General features: G+C 34.1%; 1 protein-coding gene across 1 annotated transcript; it reads right to left on the reverse strand.

Annotated features, from left to right (window-relative positions):
* Positions 1 to 1,703: 1,703 nt before the first annotated feature.
* Positions 1,704 to 3,513, reverse strand: LOC143540014 (NAC transcription factor 56-like). The gene is made up of 3 exons (XM_077033181.1): positions 3,259 to 3,513; positions 2,560 to 2,876; positions 1,704 to 2,476 (listed from the first exon to the last, which is right to left on the reverse strand). Exons 1-3 carry the CDS (start codon positions 3,446 to 3,448, stop codon positions 1,955 to 1,957), a joined length of 1,029 nt encoding a protein of 342 aa, XP_076889296.1. The 5' UTR covers positions 3,449 to 3,513; the 3' UTR covers positions 1,704 to 1,954.
* Between the last annotated feature and the right edge of the window lie 12,825 nt (positions 3,514 to 16,338).

Genomic DNA, 16,338 nt, shown 5'->3' on the forward strand with positions numbered 1-16,338 from the left:
AGGTAAAAATAAGGAATCCCAAACACCCCCAGAATACAACGTAAAGCCAAAGTTTCTCTTTTTTAGAATGACGATTTTCTTTTTGTGTTTAGGCCACTGAATTTTCTAATTTAGAGAGCCTCATTGTCCTAGTCGATCTTGCTAGACTATGTTGTTTTAACCGGGCTCACGTTGACTTCAGAGTTTGACTTGGACGTTCTTTCAAAAAACCATACCGCCAACTGTCACTTGATAGTCATTGTGCCGGAAAAAAAAACAGAACTATCTGGCGTTGTAAAGCCAAAGTTTCTAAGTTTGATTCTTTTATCAATCTAATAATTTATTTAGGTTTAACACTCGAAAATTAAGTAAGATTTACATGTTTTCAAAAATAATAATAAAATAATAATAATAATTCATACTAGTTTTCTTAGACGAAAAAAACAAACACCTGTAAGAGGGGAAGGGGCACTCATATAGGCAGGGTGTATGGCTTACAAACCATATGGCAACACCACCCCATCTCATGTGGGTAAGGTGCATGGCTTCATTTCATGGCAAAGGTTTGCCATACAACATTAATTCATTATTGGCCATTGAAAATTAAAATTAATTAATGAAGTTTTAGGGTACTTGTGGGTAGGTGATGCCTGTAAGTTTATGGTTTTTGGGTAGTTAATGGTAAAAATAAGGTGGCATTACATTATTGACCAATGTATGGGTAATACCCATGAGTGCCCCTTCCCCTCTAACAAATAATATAGCAAACTATTATATTTTACTTTAATGGTTATAGAAGGGAAAAAAACACCATTCATGCAAGGCAATAGCATGGAAAAAATACGAAATTTTGAACTTAGACTCAATCAAACAACTCAACAAAAAATTAGACATAAATCTTAGCTTGTCAAAATAATGAGATATATTACCAGATTCATATTGACGAAATATAGAAAAAAAATTTGTAAAAGAAACGTAATATTATTTTGGGCTGGTAAGGAATAGAAGGTATTGAGTTCAAGCTCGACAACGACGATAAATAAAAAGAAATTCGTCCTCTAAAAAATATTTTATATAATTTTACTATACTTTCCAAATAAAATATTGTAATTATTTGATCCTTAATTAATATATATATATATATATATATATATAATGCATGTGTAGAGAGAGAGAGAGAGAGATGGAGTATATGGTAATTGAGGTCGTTAGGATCATAAAGTCACTTGTGATCACCTACACATTCAGAAAAGAAAAACAATTTCCAAACTCTTTCTTATTTTTCAAGCTCTAACAAACAAACAAGTCACATAAAAGATTAATATCATTATTACCTATTAGGGTTTTGCGTTCATCATTGAAGAACACAAAAAGAATTCGAAGGCATCATTATAAAAATAAATCCACAGAACAATGACATTTCGTACATTAAAATCGCTTTCGTTTAAAAAGATTACGTATAGTTGAACTATATTTTAATTACTTTTCCAAAAGAAATTTTCAAGATTTTTGAAAGTGTACGTATATAAAACTTTTAAAAGATTCAGAATAATTTATTCAAATAAATGTAACAAAACCAAGTTTGTCACATAATTATCTTCCCCAAATGCAATCCTCATGACTTCATGCATCTAATAAATGAACCATATATTCAAGATTAATTTCTTGAAATTATATATTGCAAATCAAGACTTCTTGAAATTATATACAAACTGATCAAAGTATATATATAAATAACTTATTCAATAATAATATTTGCCTCACTCTAGAAGAGTTGTATTCTATATCTAATCTAGCTAAAATTAATCACTGCTTAAGCAAATATATAACCCATGGTTTCTTACCTAAAACTGGTAGCATACCAACTACACATTCAAACCAACTGTAGACCAATTTTCCTTACCAAAATTAACAAAATTTTCATCTTTTGTTATGTAACTTCAAGTTCCATTCACACCCACTTCCCAAATTTCATCTAAGAGTACCATTTCATGTCCGGTAACTCATACTGTTGCTGAAGCATGTTTTCTCCTGGAGCCATCAACATGTTTTGTTGTTGGAGTTGAAGTTGAAGTTGCAAATGCAGTTGTGTATCCATCGGATTTCTGTCGGTAATACTGTCGGTCAAACACATCTTGGTGTACGCCGATGACGACGAAGAGTTACCTGTATTACCAGCGTTACCATCGTCGGTCCAAAGGAAACTCGGTAAGGCTGGCCGTTTCTCGGGAAGGAGATTCGAGGTGGATACAACGGGGTTAGAGTTTATCATGTTCTCAAACAAGATGTTATGTTGGCCATTTTCCGCAATGGCATTATACCCTGTGCAACCACCCGTTGGTTTCATAAACCACGGGTGGTTGTATGACTGGACGGAAGATCCTAGAATCCCGTTCATAGTCAAATCACTGCCCCCACCACCACCGCCACCGTCATCTCCCACTGGTGCCTGAACATTACACTTTTTGTAAATTCGACACAGAACCCAATCATCCAACTGCAAGAATTTATTAACCCAATTAAATCATCACAAACATTAATATAAATTATATATATATAACTATATAAAAATAATATTACCCTTAAAGATCCTTTACTTTTGGCAGGATCGAACACAGGTGGTGTACAGATTGATTTATTATTATTATTATCAACTAGTCTATACTCATGCATGATCCAGTTTGTCTTGACACCTTTTGGTGGTTTACCACCATAGAAAACCAAGGCTTTCTTGACAGCCACCTTATGAGTTCCACCGGCCGTCAACACCGGTTTATCAATACCAGTCGCTTTCCAGTACCCCGACGTCGCCGCCCTGTTCGGCCGAGCTCCATTCGGATACTTTCGGTCCCATGGACTGAAGAAATACCATTCTTTCTCACCAAAAGCCGCCTTGGCTACACACATAGTTTATAATAAAAATAATCAGAAAACCCTAATTGTTTCAAAACAGAGATCCATGAAAAAAATAATATGTTTACATGTATATATATTAGTTTTTCCAATTTAAAAAGCTAGTTAAACTAAATGAATTCAAATATTTGATTATGATATTGAAGATGAAAAATAATATGATCCGATCAAAATATCAAAATTCATAAAGCAATATACAGCAACAACTGTACCCGGTAAATCCTACTAATAGCGAAACTGTTAGTAGGGTCTAGGAAAGTGTGACGTAATCACGTAAGCAAATATTACCTCTATCCCAGGGACAGATAGAGAGACTGTTTTCAGACAGACAACGGATGAAAATACATAGAATGAATTAATGAATACCTGGAAGCTCCCAAGGATCAAACTTATAAAGATCCACTTCAGCGATAACCGAGGCCGGAAGCGGTTCGGATGCGGCTTTCTTCTTAAGGTAATGAATAACGAGTTCTTCGTCGGTCGGGTGGAACCGGAACCCGGGTGGCAGCTGCGGCGGTGGCGAAGAACTTGATGAATGATCAGTGTGTGTGTCCATGGTAAAAGAATATTCCGGCAACTAGGTTATAACGTTTAAATTTATTGGTAAAGGAGAGAGAGAGAAATAGAAGAAGAAAAAGATGTGTAAGGTTAATGATATAAGTGTGTGTATTACGGAGCATGGTATTTATGATGGGGTGAGTCGTACAGGATCTGGTGTAATAAGCTGTTAATACGAGGATTATGGGTGGCAGTAATATAATGGCACGTCATAATATAAGGGTACAACCGTCATTAACTAGTGCGGTTGTAGAGATTAGAGTGTGTTACGAGTATAGAGGATTGTGGTATAGTAGAATTTTGGCGACTGAAGATTGACCATTGAGACGGTGACACGCGTCAATGAGGAAGACACGTGGCAAGCAGAGAACGGAGGAGTGGTGGGACCAGCGAACACCAGATCTTTTATGTGTTGGCGAGATATTTCTTGACGGAACTGATGTTGTTTTAAAAAGGTTTTGATGATAGATACTTTGAGAAATGAGGTATTAAATCTTAATCTAAAGCCACAAACTAAATTGTCAATGCTTTATTATTTTATTCAAAGGGTATTTTTACCACATGTTTTTAACCTACACGTAGCTAATAATTACGTAACGTATGTATATGATAATGTATATAATAAACATAAACAAACATAAATAGTAAAACACATATATGAATAATGGTGTGACCAGGGGCGAAGCTCTTTTGGGACCAGGGGTGGCCCCGGTCACTGCCGTTTTCTTTGTTAGTAGGGTAAAATTCACGAATTTTCTTAAAATTTTTATAGGTATTACGCGCGGTCACCCCCGATGTATTTTTCCAAAATGCTACCGGTCACCACTGATTGTTTTCTTTAAATATAATACCCTATCATTTGGTTTTTTTTCTAATACCTCGCAATATTTATAACAAAAGTTACAAAATAGTAATCGAATAGTAAAATATTTGTTTTTATAAATATTTTAGGTCTTTGCAATTCTTCTTCTAGGTATTCACCCTTATGGATGAGATCGGTACCGTATCGGTACTGGTACCAATACCAAAATATTTGATTCGGTACCGGTATTTAAGGTAAAATTTGAGATATACCTGTACCGAAACTCAAAACTTTGGTATCTATTCGGTACCCATACCATATTTTGCTTATCCTTACTCACCATTCATCTTGCATTATCATAAATATTTTAAGCATTTGTTGGTTAAAAAATTCATTTGTTTTTTTTTATTATAAAAACAATTGTTTAAATAGATGAAGAAAAATTAGATATATAGATGTCATAATATTGTTTGATCTGATCTGATCCGACCCGAATCACCGTCACGAACCGAATCGTCGACCCGAAGGTTTTGAGTCCGTAACTTTGGTCACCCCGTGACTAAACCCAAGCTTCGCCACTGGGTGTGACGTATATACGTAATTATTCACTATATGTTTATAATTACACGTAGAAGTGTACACAAAATTTCATCGGTTAAAAATCATTATATAATATATTAAAGTTGGTGATCGATCGATATGAATAGCACGACCACTAACTTTAATAAATTATATGTATATATAATATGCGTTGTAATTTTCAAACGAAAATAGACGTTAACCTGTTGGGGGTGCATGTGCCTTGCATTCATAGAGAACCCGGTTGAATACCAATAGGCTAAAATTGTAATATATATTGCTTTTAATTGTTATGTTCTTCAACATGATATGTGGGTGGACTGGTCCGGATCTGACCTGCGAGTTCTATTGACAATCCACGTTTATCTAAACTTGGCAATATAATATATGAAATAAAACATCATGCGTGAGACATAATGTACTCCTCAGATTATAAAAAACTAGCAGCGATATATAGTGAATTCGTTACCTACATACATGATTTCCAATATCACATCGACAAGTAGGTATTTAAGCTAATACACGTATGCCCATTTTAGTTTATTTATCATTTTGTTTACCCCAAATTCAAGTTATGTTGTATATTTTATCGTTTTCACTATACTTAGTATTTCTAGGAGTAATATGTAACATACAAATAAAGGTTTTAGAATCACTTGTGATTAGTTTGTGTAAATGTTTTTAAAGAAAGTTTAGTTTCACTAATATGGTCTAACTTATATATTCATATAAACATACGACAGTTGTAGAATATAAATTTGCAAATTAAATAGTTCAGAAAGTAAAGACTTCTTCCGTGATATAGTTTGGACCATCATTGAAGTGGTTTTCTTACTAATTAATATTTAAAAAATCGAATAAAGCCGTAAATAATATAAACAAAGTACGTATTATAAACAAGGTACGCAAAAGTTTAGTATAGTGATCGAATAACATATAAACAAAATATAATAGTGTTTTAGTTTGTTAAAATAGATAATGACTATTGACTAACCTCTCAATAAGTAAAAGGTTATAAATATTCGTTTTCGACTAACCAGAGAGGAAAAATGTGATGTGTCCCCGTCTTCGTCCATCAGATCAAGCATTAAATCTCTACCATTTAATTAGTAATTGAATCTGACAATGATTATTTATAGTATTGAGTTGATCTCTCACATTTTCTGATTATCTTTTTCTTTTCTTTTAAAAATAACGTAATTCCACAATCTTATTTTACAGGCTCACTTTTATCTGTATATGATAATTAGTTGCAGAAAACTGAAAATAAATTAGCTTTTATTTTTTTAATATAATTATAACTAGCACACTTAAAATAAGTTGTATTACTTTGTTTAAATAAATGTTACTATTTACGAATCAATATATAAAATATAAAAAAATTTATACTTATATAAAAAAGGTTATTCTGAATTTAGTATTAAATTACACACAATTATTATATAATTATTGATTACTATGACTTATTTATAAAATAGTGATAAATTGAAAATAAATAATCTCATATTTTGTGTTGTCTAATAATAATCTCATTTTTAAAAATCTCTACCAATGGTTCAACCTTTCGACTATTTTTCTCTTAATGGACCTTCGTTAAAAGACACTTAACGTCGTTAAGTTTTTTTTTCCGAATTTCAAACCGATGTTTTAGGGCTTTTGATCGGAAGAAAGATACGGGTTGAGCGATGTAAAACTTATCTCGAAACGTTGATTCAAATGAATTGATTTTTGTTAATTAGAAATTCAAATACCCCCAATTGAAACACTATTTTGTTGTTTGGATCACCGTTTCAAATGATGGGCTAGGAATGCTCTAATTGATGGATTTAAAAAGTGTTCATAGTGTTTTTTTTTCTTCTTTCTTTTCTTTTTCTAAGTAACAACTTGAATTAAAAAAACATCCCCTAGTTAGAAAATCCTAAGCATGAGAAAAAAAAAAGTTAAAAGTTACATACTAAGTAATGGGTTTCTTAACATGCTACCCAGTTCAATTTTATATTACCATTACAAGAAGAAAACTATAAATAAGAAACCAAAATAATAGAATCAAAAGAAGGTCTTTCTTAACAAGTTTTGAACCAAAATTCGTCTCTTTTCGAGTATTCCAAATAAACCACCAAGCAGTGAAAATAATCACGTCGACCACATTCGTTTTCTTCTACACCCATTTAATCGAATCCAACCAGCTCATAATGTTTTTCAGCCCAACTTGATAGGAAAATCTACCTCCAACAAACGATCTATCGCTTTCCATATCCTATACGCAATGAGATACCCACCAAACATATGATACAAAATCTCCGCCGAGTTCAAATTAAGTGAACAAAGTGTAGAGCCCATTTGGTATTTTAGTCTTATATATTTTTCCCGAACATAAACGTGTTTGTATTTTTCTTTTCTTTGTAATGTATGGGCCTAAGGCCACATGATGTATGCCAATTGGCATGTCTACTAGTAACACTATTAGGTTATGCTTCTCATATAAAAGGAAGCATGGCATGTAATACAAAGATAACTCTTTTAGAAAACATATCTTTCGATCTCTCTCTACTCTTACTCTCTCTATATTCACGACCTAACACCAATATCAACAAGATCCGAGATCTAGGTTAGCTTTAGTGATTTCCGCTAGCTAAAAGCTTAGACTGATTCAAGAACTTGGGTTGTTTGATCCGTAATTGGAACCTACAATTGGTATTAGAGTTTTCGGCTCTACTAGTTGTAGCTCTTGGATCACAACCTTGAATCTAGATTTGTTGTGGTGTTTTAAGAAGTATTCTTGCTTGTTTTTGGGTTTCAAGGTGTTCTTGAACATTTTGAAAGTGTTCTCGGGTGTTAAAGTGTGTTTTGAAGACTTTGGGTTCTTCAAGTGTGTTTGCTAGAAAGTGTTCAAGTTCGTGTTGGTTGCATTTGTGGTGTTTGTTGTGGATTTGTATTTTGTTTGTGTTGTTAAAGTGGTGAAAAAGTGTGTAGATCTACATACAAATCGAATCGAACAAAGTACAAGTGCTTCCAAAAGTGTATAAGGTGGTACAGATCTTAACATCCGTGCAAAAAGGTGTTTTTGGACAATTCTTGAATCAAATCGAATCGATGACACAAGTTCCACTTGAATCTAATCACATCTTTTAATCGAATCGAGTGTGTATTTTAAGTCAAATCGACTTGCCATCTTAATCGAATCGAACATATGAACTAATCGAATCGAATCACCCATTCAATTCGATTCGTTTTATATTCGACCAGATTAAATCATTCGATTCGATTGAAATATTTGTTCGATTCGACTGAAATCTATTCAAATCGATTCCTTATCTCATTCAATTCGTTGGTCCATTTGACTGAACTCCCTGTTCGACTCGATTAGATTATACTTGGGTTTTCAACCGAATTTTTCACAAGTCCTTTCAAGCTATTGTTCTAGTGTATAAGATGTCTCACGATCCAGAATTTTTAAAGAGCTGCATAGTGTTAGAAAATGAAGCGGGTATAACAACCAAGCCTCCTAAACTGATAACATTTGAAGCAACTTTAATGACTTTAAATAGAGGTTTAAGAACTTTTTGAGGATGACTAATCCGGGACTGATTAGATCAATAGAGCAAGGTCCACACTTACAAGTTGTGTAACATCCTAAAATTTATAATGTTAAATAAAGAAAGTTACGTTTAGTGATTTCGCGTTATTAATTAATTAATATCGAGTAAAGAACGGATCATGGACTTAGATTAATTGAGATGGGTTAAATGAGAATGGGCCTTAGGTCCATGGGCTTTAAGGGATATAAATATCCCCTAAACCAACCTAAAACCCTAAACCCTCATTTCATTTCCATCATAATCTCTACACACTCCAAACACACACACACACCATAAACGAGCAAGATCCGAGAGAGAGTAAATGTTAGTTGGTATTAGATCTTATTACACGAGATCTAGAGTGCATAAACAAGCTAACCAAGATCGAACGAGCGCTAAAGGTATGTTCTTGACCTTTAAAGTTTACGTAGTATTGAACGTTTTTACTTAAAGGTCCAATCTTTATAGTATATACGGGATATATATACGACCAAAAACGGTTAGGGAACGTAGTGGGTGATGTCGAACCATAACAAGGGTATTAAAATCGCCAAAATGCTTGATAAAAACCAAACCCGTAACTGAACTGGGCAACTTCGCCTGCAAAACCATAACTTCGCCTGCAAAACCATAACTTCGCCTGCAAAGCTTAACTTCGCCTGCAAGCTTAACTTCGCTTGCAAGCAAGTTCGCCTAACTAATTAACTTCGCCTGAGTTAAGTTCGCTTAAGGTTTAACTTCGCCTAAAGCTAAGTTCGCTTAAGGTTTAACTTCGCCTAAAGCTAAGTTCGCCTAGGGTTTAACTTCGCCTAAAGCTAAGTTCGCCTAAGGTTTAACTTCGCCTAAAGCTAAGTTCGCCTAAAGCTAAGTTCGCCTAAGGTTTAACTTCGCCTAAAGTCAAGTTCGATTAGAAAATAAATTAAAAACCTAATGAAAAATGTGTTAGACAGTTAATGGAAATAAAATTTTTCCAAGCTGACCTGGCAGCTCGACCCCAGCCAGGGGCTCTGCCCCTTGGACCCTGCTAAAGGCTTCCGCCCCTAGACCCCGCTGCCAGGGGCGCTGCCCCCGGACCCCCCGTTCGTTGTGGGTCATATAAAGATAGAAATACAACATGAGTAGTAGTAGTAGTTAATTGATACGTGTAAATATTATACAGTTAGCCGTGCACAGCTCAAGAAGGGAATAACTATTAACGGAGAGCGTAACAGGATTCAGGTGAGTTTCTAGCCCCATTTATGTGTTATGTTTTCGGGGCTGTGTGCATACTCAATATGTTTGTTAATACGCTTATCCTAAGAGATAAGTGTATGCCTTATATGAAAAATGTGAAATGTATGAATGATTTCCTGATGGTACGTGAACGATCTTCGGATATTGCACGTACTATCAGGTTGTAACGCTATGTATAAGGTAAGTATGATATGTACGCTTATGTGTATGAATGTGATAAAGTTAATGAAAGAAGGAAATGATGGTTTTATGGTTGTATGGTTACGAAGAGGGTACCGGGCCCTAATAATACTCGAGGTATGATGTATGGTTGTATGGTAACGAAGAGGGAATCGAACCCTACTAATATTCGAGAACTAGGGAACCGAGCCCTAATAATACTCGAGGAAGGAGGGTATCGAGCCCTAATAATACTCGAGGAAGGAGGGTACCGAGCCCTAATAATACTCGAGGAAGGAGGGTACCGAGCCCTAATAATACTCGAGGAAGGAGGGTACCGAGCCCTAATAATACTCGAGGAATGTAGGGCGTAATGCTCTTTATAACGTAAGATATGAAAGCAAGTTAAAACAAAAGAAAGTATGAAAGTACGAAAGTATTATTGAAAGAATATAAGTTTATGTGTATTTTATAATGCATGATTAACTAGAACTCACTCAGCGTAGCTGACTTTTAGTATGCACGCAGGTGAGTAGGATGAGACAGCTCGCTTGAGGAGACACGTGGCACTGAATAAGAGGCTGGCATCGGAAGACTCAAGACGTTTAAGTTTAATGTTTTGTTTATTTGAAAGACAAGATGACGTTTTAAGACAAGATGTGTTTTGTTATGAAATGTTTTATGAAAGCTTTTATATTCCGCGAATGTTTTAATTAACTCTGATATTTAGAACTGCGTTATGAGTAAATCCAACACGAAAGTAGGGCTACCGGTAACGGGGCCTTACAAGTTGTCACTACTGTAGGTGGTGATGTTGAAATTCATGGAGATGGTTTTTCAGATGCTGATAAAGAGAATATCAAAGAAGATGATAAAGCCTATGGGGTTCTGAGTGTGTGTTTGTTTGCCGACATTGCTCTAACTCTTCGAGAGCATACTACTGCAAAGGGACTTTGGGATCCCTTCTTGAAAAATAGGGAGAAAGTCTTGAGATGAGAAATAGCAAAAGGGAAATGTTGAAAGGTGAATTCAACATGTTCAACCACTTTCACAGAGAAACTGTTGGTACACATGTGAGTGGTTTGAGAAATTAATTATCGAAATGAGGAGCAGTAGTCTCAATTATGATTATGCTGAGATCAACCAGAAGCTGTTGAACTCTCTACCTTACTCCTGGAAAACAAGTGTCATTACCATCTGACGTACCAAAAATTTGGCTGTAACCTCTATATCTGGTATGATTTCTACCATCAAGTCTTATGAGATGGATGACAAGTTGAACAATCATATCAGCTCTCCTAACCAAGCTGGTATATCCACAAGCTCTGCTTTCTTGAGCCAAACTCCTATGAGTGGTATGATGTTGCCTACTGCAAAGCCCACCAACAACACAGCCTTTCAATCCTCATCAAGTCAACCAACTTCAGCAAGCTTAAATTCGTTTCAAGATGCTGTGAACAATGTCACACCCCAACCTACGACGGAAATGCCAGGGCACGAACTGATTGCCACAGCTCTCAAGGTACTATCATGCAATATTTATATGACAATATCTATTAATTTTATTCAATTTCCAAATAAATCAAATACAAAATACAACTCATTAAACAAACAATAAACACAAATTTAATTCTTTATTTTATCTTTCCTAACATAATTCTTCATTAAATCTTCACAAAGTCTTGTAACTAATTCAAGCGATAACCTGCATATGCGTATAAAATAGAATTTTGTCAACAACACATGTTGAGTGAGCAACACACCAGTTTAGTTGTACATAATAGTATATATAACAAAAATATATAGCTGCAACAAGTCATATGAGAATAACAAAATAACCAAATGAGCAAGTGTAACTGAGATGTCGAAAAGCACAAGGCTAACGACAGGCGTATGATTATACTAGATTGAGATTATGTTGGACCTTTCTGAATGCGAAAGCATACAAAGCAAATAAGCACATAAACAAGTAAGGTATAAGTTGTTAACACATAAGACAAAGTTGCAGTTTTAAGTATAAGTATGTATAAGAAGTATTATTTACGCATATGTCCCCAAAACATTGAAAGCGGTAAAATAGGGGAATGTGGTACTCACCTCAATAGACGAACATGAGTGAAAAGATAACAATAAAAAATGAAGAAAGCATATCATGCGCGTTGACGATGAGGCCTAATAAGGGTAAAGAATACAAAGATACGCTAAGTTAAGATTTAAGATTGATTACAACAACTCGATAATCAATAATAAGTAAACATTATAATTATATAGTATTATATAAAGATTTATTATATAAAATGATTATTTTGATTTATGAAAACATAACTTAATAAAATATTATTTGTAGTTTTATAAATAAAATTTCTTGATTTATATATTTATTAAAACATTATTTTTTTAAGTGATAATATACTTTAAATATATATATATATATATAAACACGAACGAAAACGAGAGTTAAACGGGTATTACAAAGTTGGTTTTTATTAAAATAATCTTAATTAGTTATTAGTATTAATAATATGATTTTAAATTATTTAAAAAAAATAATAATCATAATTTTTCCAAAAATATTGGGTGCAGGGGATCGAACCTGCGACCTCTGCCCCAAGAACCAAGTGTTTAACCAGCGCCAATGAACAGACATAAGAACATCAGTTCTTTAAATTATAACATATGCAGGTTCAGATCTAATATGATTCAAGAACCTTAGAAAAATAAATTGATCAAACCCGACAAAATTGATCAAACCCAGTTTAGGGCTATTGATCTACATGCGATCGCGAGTAAAAACATGTAATTAGTTACCTCTTATGATGATCTGAGATGGGTTAATCGAACTCGACAGTTGCCGGCGCAAAAAGGGGTATGAACGAGTATATAAACAATCAAACTAATCCAATTAAATAAGGGGGAATTGACGGCTAGGGTTAGTAGATGACATCTGCAAATTTAATTGAATTATTATGAAGGATTGCTTGCATATCAAGTTCATATTGACGTCGGTTTGCTATTAAGGAAGAACAGATCAATGTTGGTCGTATTAACATAAATATGGTGTCGGTCAAGCCGCAAATTGTAAGTATAACATAGATTGTGATTCAATTACCATAAAAACGATGAAAATTGAGGTCCAAGTTATGCTGATTATAATTGGGTACAAGAAAACCAATGTGGATCGGGTTTGGGTATTAGGATATCCAGTAAAGAAAATGGATTATAACATAAATTTCAGTTTTAGTCCTTAATGTTTAAGGATGGTACAAAGAAGGATAGAAGTTTATATTTTGGGTTAAAATTGCCAAAACAAGAAAGCATAAATACATATTAGGTAAATAATATTATATAATAAATTACACTTGATAAACGTGAATGAATTTCTCGAACCTCGAAATGGGTCGGGTTTTTTATATAAATAATAAATCTTGGAAAGTCCGAGTTGTTACAAACAAAGCCGTGGAGCAGGAGCTCAAGGCTCACGGTATTAATAGGTCTGCAAGCAACAATAACAACAACAACAACTCAAACAGCCCATCTAGCCACACATCCTCACAATTTTATCCCTTGGTGAATGATTCCAACGTTGCTCTAGTGCATGCTTTTCTTTCAAGCCATGAAGAGCTTTTACAAGGGAAACTGTAACCTCCATCATTTGAGAAAGGTGATTTCCGGATCAAAAAAGGGAACTAAAGAAAATTGACTTCAAATATCAGATGGCATGGTTGTTCACCGAGCTTCTAACTTCATGAATAAATATGGGCATAACAGCTTCAAAGATTCTGATCTCATGGATATTGGTTTTAACAAATAGAAGCTCTGTTGCTACAACTTCAACGATCTTGGTCACTTTGCAAGAGAATGCACAGACACATCCAAGACGGCAAATGACATTAACAACATCGAGGTAACTGATCAAGAAGCTGCAAGGAAGTAGGACAAGAGGCCCATGGGTCAAAGGGGTGCTCTAAGTTATATAGTTCCACATATTGGAAATGGAACAATGGGAACTCTCGCTCAGGTTCAAGAGCCATAATCACATAAACCAGTGAAGGCTCTGCTCCTGATTGGGAAGATGACCAGTTTGGGGAGTTATTCAACCCTTTGAACATGGCCGAGACTTTCACCAATGGGCAAGCCTCAACAAGCACTTCAACAATAGGAGAAAACCAAGACACTTATTAGAATCCCTAGGTACACACCCACCTATGCTATCAAGCTTGCATAGATAAGGTAGAAAGCTATAGAACTCATAATGCAGCCCTTATTAATGAAAATATTTGCCTTGACATTTAAATAGTGAGTATATTGTTTTGACAAGATATATATTGCCAAAATCAAGACCCATAACAATGACATGGAAAGCTTAAACGTGAATCTATTTCAAGCCACTCAAAATACTGAACTTTATGAGAAAAGAAATGTTGAACTTGGAGCTAAAATTGAGCAACTAGAGTCTGACTTAGCTAAAAAGAAAATCATGGTAGATAAGTTTGAGCTTGTCTCTGACAAATTGTGGGATCGTTGGGGCTTAAATGGGGGTCAAACAAAGGACTGGACTAGGTTTTAAATATGCAAAAAGTTCCCCACCTTTTAACGACAACTACACGTCCTTACCCCATTTCAGCTTAACTCTGCACCTGAGGATGAAAGGTATTTGGAGTTTGTCATGTATCAAAACCAAAGATATGACTGTTGATCCAATTCCTGATAAAGTTGATTCTGATAGTTTTTCTTCTAGCATAAGTCCTTAAACAATTCTTCTAAGTCCACACACTTCACATTAAACGGTGACCTGCATATGCGTCAAAAATAATATAGTTTGTCAACACGAGGTTGAGTGAGCAACACACCAGTTCAATTATACATATATAATAAAATACGTAGCTGCAACGAGTCATATGATATTAACAAATCAACCAATGAGCAAATAAAATGAGATGTCGAAAAGCACAAGGCTATAACGACTAGCGTATGAGCATACCATTTTCTGAGATTATGCTGGACTTCTCCGAGTGCGGTTCACATTGAGCACATAAACATATAACAAGTATGACATGCGATTAGTTAACACATAAGACAACAATTGCAGTTTTGTGTATAGATAAAGTATGAAAATATACTAAGTTACGCATATGTCCCCAAAGTGATAATACGACTAAAATGGAGGGGAGTGTGGTACTCACTGTCACACCCCAACCTACGGCGGAAATGCCGGGGCGTGAGCTGATTGTCACAGCTTTTAAGGTTACTATTATGAAATTATAAAGCGACAATATCCAATTAATTTATTTATTATAAAACAACATTCATATACAACAAAAATAAAAAAAAATTACAAGTACAAAACCAACTATTCTTGTTTACGTTTAACATCCTAAAGTCATCTCTACATGAGCTTCAGTTCGATAAGCAATCCAGTCTATAACTTGTAAATGCGTACAAAATATATATATTTGTCAACAACACATGTTGAGTGAGTAGATTCACCAGTTTTGACACAAACAAAAAGATAATATATAATGATATAATAATAGAGTAAAAATAAGCAAAACTGTTATCTGTGAGTATAAACAATGAAAGTGTGAAGCAAGTAATCAGTGTCGGTGAAACCATTGCCAATGCGATTGGGCTCCGGCCACTACGACGGTCGTATGATCATACTATAATGAGATTATGTTGGACCTCTCCGAATGTGATTCAAGTAAGCAGGTAAGCAAATAGTAAGTAACAAACAGTCATTCAATTGATACACAACACAAAGATCACAGTTCGCGTTTGAGAAATAATAAGATAAATAATTTGATAAATGGTACGCAAGTGTCCCCATTACATTTGAAAACAACTAAAATAGGGGAGTGATTACTCACCTGATCAAATGAACGAAATACAAATGAGGATGATGTGAGAAGGATAAATCCTTCGGGATACACCGACAAGGATTCTTAGTAACCTATAATAATATAAATCAATTATAAATGATATAATGTAATTTAATGAATTAAGATTTCTATGTGATTTGAGTTATGATTCGTGATTAGGATGTTTTTTAATCGATCGGTGGATTTTTATAATAATTATTATTGCAAAGATTTATATTAGAATTACTTTTATATTTTATAAGTCACCTTTATATTATCCATAACTAACGTCTAATCCAATTTAAAAGTATATATAAATATGAATAGAGCTATACTATAACAATAATCGTTTAAATATATATGAAAATATATTTTGAAATCTTTAACGAATGTCTGATGATTTAAATACAGCTAATACGTTTAAAAATACAATTGTTACAACTTTTAAAGACTGATACATATAATGCATAGTTTTATATATATATGAACAAATTTATAATGACGTTCATCGACAAGAAAATACCCATAATGATGTCGTTTTTAATAAAATAAAGTTTATTATTATTACGATTTATTGAAAATACTTACCTATATTCAAATATATATACACACACACGCGCGAAAACTAGTAACGAAATTTACAAGACACGTTAACGTTCCAACGTTGATTTGATAAAAC

This window comes from Bidens hawaiensis, unplaced genomic scaffold, assembly GCF_021521415.1.
Source record: "Bidens hawaiensis isolate Kalapana, Puna unplaced genomic scaffold, B.hawaiensis_p1.1 tig00012134_1, whole genome shotgun sequence".
NCBI classification, from domain to species: Eukaryota; Viridiplantae; Streptophyta; class Magnoliopsida; order Asterales; family Asteraceae; genus Bidens; species Bidens hawaiensis.